At 43.2% G+C, this 7,908-nt stretch overlaps 2 protein-coding genes across 8 annotated transcripts in view; both read left to right on the top strand.

The window, feature by feature from the left end:
* The window catches only part of tln1 (talin 1), a 115,036-nt gene extending 113,358 nt beyond the window's left edge, over nucleotides 1-1,678 (top strand). For all 4 annotated transcript variants that reach the window (XM_061263361.1, XM_061263358.1, XM_061263359.1 and 1 more), the window contains 2 exons: nucleotides 1-20; nucleotides 583-1,678. The exon at nucleotides 1-20 is cut by the window's left edge and continues 106 nt beyond it. In XM_061263361.1, coding sequence (XP_061119345.1) covers nucleotides 1-20; nucleotides 583-717 — 155 coding nt within the window. In that variant the 3' untranslated portion in view covers nucleotides 718-1,678. The remainder of the gene's footprint in view (nucleotides 21-582) is intronic.
* A 1,903-nt stretch (nucleotides 1,679-3,581) lies between these two features.
* The window catches only part of LOC133105446 (tropomyosin beta chain), a 40,527-nt gene continuing 36,200 nt past the window's right edge, over nucleotides 3,582-7,908 (top strand). For all 4 annotated transcript variants that reach the window (XM_061215567.1, XM_061215565.1, XM_061215569.1 and 1 more), the window contains exon 1: nucleotides 3,582-3,871. In XM_061215567.1, the coding sequence (XP_061071551.1) occupies nucleotides 3,758-3,871 (114 nt within the window). In that variant the 5' untranslated portion in view covers nucleotides 3,582-3,757. The remainder of the gene's footprint in view (nucleotides 3,872-7,908) is intronic.

Genomic DNA, 7,908 nt, shown 5'->3' with positions numbered 1-7,908 from the left:
TGGTCGGCGGCATTGCCCAGGTGAGTGGAAGCTGATCGGTGCCACGTTAACGTCTGAATTTTAGCCGGGTGAAAACGCTCAGAGCTCAGTACAGCCACAGCAGGCAGGCACGCTGCCCTGTTTTCACTGTGTACCCGAATGGAAGAAGAATGGATTTCACTTCCTGCCCTGCTAGCATTCTGTGAGCTCATACCCCGTAGCACTGGTGTATTCACTACCCTACCCCGAAAAGTCCCCCGCATCAACTCAACCCACCCCCCAATTTCACCCCCATGTTTTAAATAAAACTTAAAATATTTGACAAAGCCATTTTGTTCTAGCAAATCCTGTATGAATTCTGACCGTGAGTTAGATGAAGAGCTCAGTTCTCTTTTGTTGTGGGGACTTGCTTTTGTATGTGCATGATTTGTTTTGTCTTGTTGTTGTTGTTTTTTTGGGTGCAGGTGGGGGGGGGGGGGGGTGTAGGTGGCTGGAGTCGGGTTTTGTGGGAATTAAGAATTGTGACCAGGACACCCAGGTTAACCCCCATATTGTTTTGGAGAGTAACCACGTTTTAACGACGGGGCGGGGTCTCGTTCACAGATCATCGCCGCTCAGGAGGAGATGCTGCGGAAGGAACGCGAGCTGGACGAGGCCCGTAAGAAGCTGGCCATGATCAGGCAGCAGCAGTACAAGTTCCTGCCCACAGAGCTGAGGGAGGATGGGCAGGAGCAGTGAGCAACGGCCGATGACTCACACAGCAAAGACAAATCACGAGCCCGGGCACGAGCTTTTTAGTGATGGGCAGTTGCGAAATTCAAATGGATTTTGAGGTGTTGCGCTTAGGCTACAAAAGCAATATTTGGCTGCGTATAAAGAAATTGGTATATTAAAAAGTGAAAACTGTATCAGGATGTCCATTTTAATTTTTTTCTGTTTATTTGTCACTCTTTAAACGCTTAGGCTGACAGTGCCACTGTTTTGTTTAAATAATGTAAAATGTATGCCAACTCTAAGGTAATTTGCGCCTTTAATATTTCTATATGTGATTAACTTGGTAATTAGAATAGTTGTCCCTTACTATATTGCATGTGTTCACTGTGGCTACAACATTATCTATCTCAGTAATTTCACACCTTTTCGCTTTTCGATACTTTTTTCAGCTGTATTGCCGAAACAACAGCCTAATTTTAGAGAGCACAAAGTCTAGACGTTTGGGGTGGGTGGGAGGGGAGGCTGGGCGTCTGCCTGTTTTCTGTTGCTCGATTAGAAATCGCGGTCACCTGAAGGTGGAGTCACCGAGGGCATGGTTCGAAGACTCTTCTTACTGACCAAAACTGAGAAAGAACACTGCGAAGATTTCTACACATTTACGGGAAAAGAGAAAACGGCCGCATTGAGGAGCTATGCTTTTCTGCAGAGCTGGCGCGCGGAGTTCGTTCAAGACTTTCAGAGTTCCAAAGAAGAAAACTGTTTTGCCAGAATGTTTGTAGGGCAGTCAGGGAGGTGTTCTCCTTTAACCCAGAACATTCAAATGCATTTTTGTTGCAATTTGGACCAGAAGTGCAATGATTGATTTTTTTTGTTGCGTCGAAACAATTCATAGAAAGCATACATATCATTTTTTAAAATAAATAAACAAAAGCTATGAAATGTGTTACAAATGGTATCTTCTATTAAATTTATATATTAATAAAAATGTCTATGAGTGTTTTATTTTCAAAGTTCCTTGAAAGTGGGGAAAAAATGTATATCAACGCAGGAACTTTGACAGTTTATTCTTCCTTACGAACGTTTCTAAAAGATCTTGTCTCGTGTGAAAACTCAAACCCACTGCTGATTGGCTTCTTTTTTTTTTTTTTTTACCAGGACCTGTTTGTTTTTTGTTTGTCCCACCAGGTGCTATTAAGTTGCTTTTAATTCCTCAGAAATAGTGTTAAATGGCCAATTGTATATGCTACTGTGGGTTTAAAACGTATTACATTTGTGGGTCTAAGATATTCGTCTCAGTGTGATCTCGGATTAGCAACATAAATTCTATAAAAAAATATATATATTCGCTGCACAACTCGTCTTGTTACGTTGTAAGGTGACCTGACAATTCAGTGTTACTTTATCAATCCAACAATGGCCATCGATGCACCTAAGTGCCTGCATATGTATTTCATGTGTATGTAATTAATATTTCCCCGTTTTTAAGTGCACTTAAATCCAATTTTTTAACTAAGCAAAGAGTCACATACGCTCGTTTGCAAAGATATGTATTTTCACAGTATAAGATAAAACCGGCAGAGCTCTTGTTAAAATTTTGTTCGCCATTGTGTGAGCGCATCAGCTCTGGTTGCAGATGGTATTTCTCTTGAGTGTTCTCTTTGTTCTGTTCATTTATCTTTTATTTTGATACTATTGGCTATGAAACGTAAACTGCGCGATGCGGTCGCCAACTTTAAAGCATTGTAAAGGACAGTTTTATGTGTTTATTTGAAAGCATTAACGTTCAATAAAGTTGGTTTTCTCTAAGAAAATATCAATGTTATTTCTTATTCGTGTTGATAAGAGTGCTTTTAAAATGACAAAAATGGGCAGAACATTCCATTTGGGCATTTAGACTAAATGGAATGGAGCTATATTTCACATTTTATACACAGACACGTGGCGATTATCCAACTTGGACTTGGCTCTGCACTTTCCGTAAACAACAATTCACAAAATATTTGTGCCGTATCCATTATGTGGACCGTTTCAACCTGTAGTCTAAACCGATATTAATTTTGGTTCAGTAAATATCGATTTTCCACAGTGTTCGTGCATTGGAATAGATGTAGAGCCTATGCAATGAGACTACCTTTTCCTTGGAACCCGAGCAGCGCTGTGGAGCGACGGTGGGAGGCTGCACTTTGTGGCAGTGACCGTGGAGACCCTGCTCAAGTTCAGCCGCGACAGCCCCGCGGTCCATGCAGATATCCTGACCACAGCTGAGGGATAAGTCATTCGAAGCCATATAGTCTGATGCAATTTATTCGAAAATATCCGGTCTGAATACTGTATGGACACACTTATCAAGTTACGGTCAAGGTCGTCATGAATACACGGTGGTTCATTCTGCATACCGTTTCAAAGAAGCCGAACTACCCAAATTTGCAGTAGCTTCTGTTTAGAGACACCGGTATTCGCTCAACAGAGTAAGCTTATACATGGGTTGAGTATCAACAAATGACCAGCATCGACAAGAACAATATGTTGTCGTATTTTAATGTTATAGATGGAACATTTATTTGATTTTAAAATGCACTGACGCTTTTTGCCCTTTATTTACATTATTTACTTCGGAATGAAAAGATTAAAAGAAATCGAAAGTGAATTATCCCTTTTTCCTTTGCTGGTATACGCATCGTCCCTCCAGAGATATATTTAGGGGTGAAATTTCATTCCATTGAGATATGAACATCGAGAGAAATCGGAGCCTTCCAAAGATGGACAAACTCCTTGCGCTAAATTCTAAGCCAATTCTTTCGAACAAATCACAGGCGCCCGACGTCACTCTCGGTTTAGAGTGACTTGACCGAACTTCCCAAAAAAGTCTTTGGTTCCTTTGGCGAGAATTCCAACCTACCTCATTACCCTATCCAGGCAGTCTTTGTTTTATCACTCCACTCGAACCCGGTGGTGGGTGCAACAGCAGTTCTCTGCGTCTCTCGGGGGTCCGCGCGCATCAGTAGTTAACACTGCTTTTCTTATCCTTAACGCCTGCTATTGGGAGAACACCACAAAAGCAACCATGGAGGCCATCAAGAAGAAAATGCAGATGCTGAAACTGGATAAGGAGAATGCTATTGACCGCGCTGAGCAAGCCGAGGGAGACAAAAAAGGGGCAGAGGACAAATGCAAGCAGGTAGGGGCGACCACTGTATTTCCAAGTGTCTCAATTCAATTATACAATATGAACAAGTAGCCTACTGCCCACAGTGTTAACTATAGGAAGTTCATCCAGTGGTTGGATTTGAAATGGACTACTTTTTACGCCAAATAAAATGTAGCAAATGTTGCTGTTTGATATTTATTTTGATTAACGGGAATTTAATGTTCAACTGCTTTTCCTTTAGAGAAAAAAATGAATTAAACCTCATATGCAGTTGATATTGCTCTTCAATACATACCATGATACTCATACATTTCTCCGATCAGCGTTTAGGGTGTCCGTTAATTGACTGTGTTCACCAGGATTGATTTATGAATTTCAAAAACATGTCCAGTCAACCTTAAAAGAACACGTCGCGGGGTTACACGTATTTGTCACAACACTTAGGCAAATTGAGTGTGGTTTTGGCTACATTTCGTTTTAATGTGTTGGCCAATTCATCCTACTCCACAATTATAAAGGCCTACATATATTTATGGAATATCTTAAGCAAAAAGCACGTATTATTTGAATTTGTTAATGCGCCTATCCTATTACTGACGACGTATTTTATGTGGTCTCTTGGAGGAGTGTCGACTCCTCAGTCATTTGATTCTATGTGACAGATAACCCCGAGTTATACAACTCGTGTCCCCAGCTCGCTCGAAGTTTCCTTACACAGCACTCTCAAGTTCTTAACACGGGAACGTGTCTACCCTCTCACCTTCAAAACCAAGAGAAACTCGGACCGTGAACGCAATGCGCACGGTTGCGATTCTTGATGGAAGCCGGCAGTCGCGAGGAAGAAGTGCATTAAGGAGAAAGCTTGGGTCTATTATCACGCTTGTTTCTGGTTCATACCTTTCTGATACTTTCAAAGTAAAAAAAGATAACGATAATTACACATACAGGCCTATTATGTGCTATAGGCAAAAATCTCTGTCATGATCTGTTCAGGTAGAGTGCAGCTCTTCTGGGCATGGGAATGACTACATTCTGCAATTAATCAGTTACAGTAATTTGTATTGCAATTACTGGCGATACAAATATGCTCATACAGGATTGACATGTCAGACGATAATAGGAGTTATATGCGTTCTCAAGGTCAGACACACGCGGTGCGGTGATTGGATAAGGACAGCAGCAGCATTACGTTCTACGGCCTTACATCGATGATGGATCCCTGCCGTTGCTCTGGATTGTGGGTATTCGTACCCTAGACGGTTATTACATTGTCACAATGTGGTTCTGCCTTGTGTTTTCACAACACTTTGAGTGAAATGTAACAGCTTGTGCCAGGGGCAGAGTAGCTTCTGGTCTTTACATTACTTGTTTTAGTAGAGCTTCTTCTTTACTGTAAGCTCTGGAGACTATATTTTTATTCCCTCCCCGTCCTCTGATTCTAATTGCTTTTGAGATTTCTGTGGTCACTCTGTATTTTGGCCCCTCTCCCAGAATGCAAAGCTCTCATCTTGGCTCCACATCGAATTTGGTTTTCCTCTCTTCCCTACTTGGACAAATATTCTTGGAGAAACATAAATTGGGCATTCCGTTGATGGATTGCTGTGGGAAGTTACTTTTACAGGGTAATCTGTCGAAAGATGCCATCTTGATGCTTCGAGCTGCAGTTGTGCCCAAAATCCTCCCAGTAGCTTTGCCACAGATGTTAATTATTTAACCCAGGTCTGGTGGCTTGGCCATCGTTGACATTACATTACAGTAATGTACATTGAGCTGGTTATTGCTAGGTTTAGAGCAAGTCGGGGCACTTTCCAAGGAGAAAGCCCACCTCTGGCCAACCCTGGAACACACAGGTCACAGCACTGGGTCCAATCGGACTGCACAGCTTTCCAACAGCTGCTTTTTCATTTTAACCTACTTCCTCCATCTCGTTAAGTGTGGACTTTGGCCTCGGCCCACTGGACCTTGACATCATTTGGCCTAGTCCTAATTTCTGCCACTGCCTGCAGAGACTAGGTATCCTGTATCCTGATATTGGAACTGGCGGGATACGCTTTTCTGAATCTCAGGGCTGTCTTCGCCCTGTTTAGCCCTACAAACTTCCAGTGTTATGAGCCCAGTTTGACTCTGTGATATAAAATAAATTATATCTGAAAATGTGCTTTGTATGTATATATCATAAATTAATATTCAGGGATTCTTCTTCTGACAAATCATCACAATCATGGAGGCGGAACTTCAATCGGAGGTTATTGGAGTTAATTTGGTCATTGACTTACAACAAAAATTCCCATTGATTTGTTAAGTCCAATCATACCTCAGGAACTCTCACAAACGAACTCCCATTTCCAGGCACAATAGAGAAGGAATGTCTGGGGTCAAGACCTTTCTGAATCCATCCCAGACGTCTCCCTGGAACCACCTGCATGCTGATAACATCTTCAGGCTACCAGGATTCCTGTCTCCTTGCTCAGTTTCTTTTCCTTTTTGTAAGATGTTACCGAGTTCATGCGGTATGACCCCACTGGCCAGCCATACACAGAATGACCAATTAAGGAAGTCTTCCTTTCTGAAAGAGAAGTGGATCTTTTCTTCTGTCGTTCAGCATGACAGTGGCCTGTCCTGTCCGGGCCTCTTTTTTTGAGGAGATGCCTTCCTTGAATACTCATTCCACCCTTGTGGGGGGGGGGTCAAGGCTCTGCCAAACTGGGCTATGCCCGAGGCCTTGTCTCCTGCCCACATGAGACAGCGGCAGTGGATCAACATGGCTCCAGTCTATTTGTGTTCGGGGAGCTGCGATGCCTGGCATAGCTGGATCCAAAGGCACCGGTAGAATTTGACAGTGGTAACATAAGAATAGCATTTGTCATGGGCACATGCCACCGTGCCGCCCCCTCCCCTCCCCTCTTGACAGCTAACGTCAAATGGCATTGACTGTCACATTTTTTTAACCTTTGTTTCCATGGTGACTCATCATATCCATTCACAGGTGAGGTCATATCTTCGATTGGAATCTGACCGGTGACAAATAAAACTGTAGGACCACTGTTGGGGTGGGGGTGGGGATTTTCGGGGTCCCTTCAGCGGAGCGGGTGCCAGGAGATTCCAAAAAGGAACAGCGCCCCATGAAAGCACATCCCCACTGCCTTCAGTCAACAATGCCGTACTGGCCCAGTTTATCTCCATAGACGGGGCCGCTGCGTACCTCAGAACCTCTCCCCCGATATTCCCCACAGCTAAATAAAGCAAGGGAGACGCCTTCATCCAAAGAAGACAATAAATGTATGGGAGGGGGGTGGTTTTTTTTGTTTTGCTTTAATGAGACGGCGCTGTTCATTGTGTTGTGGCCGCCAGGATTCTGGGTAATGCGTGGCTGTCGACGGGGGGGGGGGTTAAACGGGAGAGGGAATGTGACCAGCTGCGGCCATCCTGCCTGGTCTGATCCACAGTGACTACATGAGCTGTGCCTTTATGATTCCATCCTCCTGCCATCCCTGGATCTGCCCTGGCACTCAGCTGAGCGCTGAACAGATTTACTGTCTGATTTTAACAGCCAGGACACGTGGTCGCCGGGATAAGACAACCTACTCAGAGCCGTTCAGGAGAACACTTAGGTATTAGGTATTTATTAGACTTAAAAAAAAAATTTTTTTTAACTTATTGGTCTTCAGCTGCTGTAGGCTATTTGCGTTACTGTTACCTTCCTGTCAGCTTTGACTAGTCTGGCCATTCTCCTCTGACCTCTCACATTAACAAGGTGTTTCTGTCTGCAGAACTGCTGTTCACTGGATTTTTTGTTCTTCGCACCATTCTCTGCAAACTCTAGACTATAGTGCTTGAAAATCCCAGGAGATCAGAAGTTTCTGAGATACTCAAACCACCCTGTCTTGCACAACAATCATTCCACGGTCACAATTCTGACATTTGGTCTGAAAAACAGCTGAATCTCTTGACCATGTCTGCATGCTTTTATGCAGTTGCTGCCACATGATTGGCTTATTAAATATTTGCATTGACAAGCTGGTGTACAGGTCTACCTAATAAAGTGTTCACTGAGTATACAATGGATC

This window comes from Conger conger, chromosome 12 (assembly GCF_963514075.1).
Source record: "Conger conger chromosome 12, fConCon1.1, whole genome shotgun sequence".
Lineage (NCBI taxonomy): Eukaryota > Metazoa > Chordata > Actinopteri > Anguilliformes > Congridae > Conger > Conger conger.
This window is presented reverse-complemented; position numbering and strand designations above follow the sequence as displayed.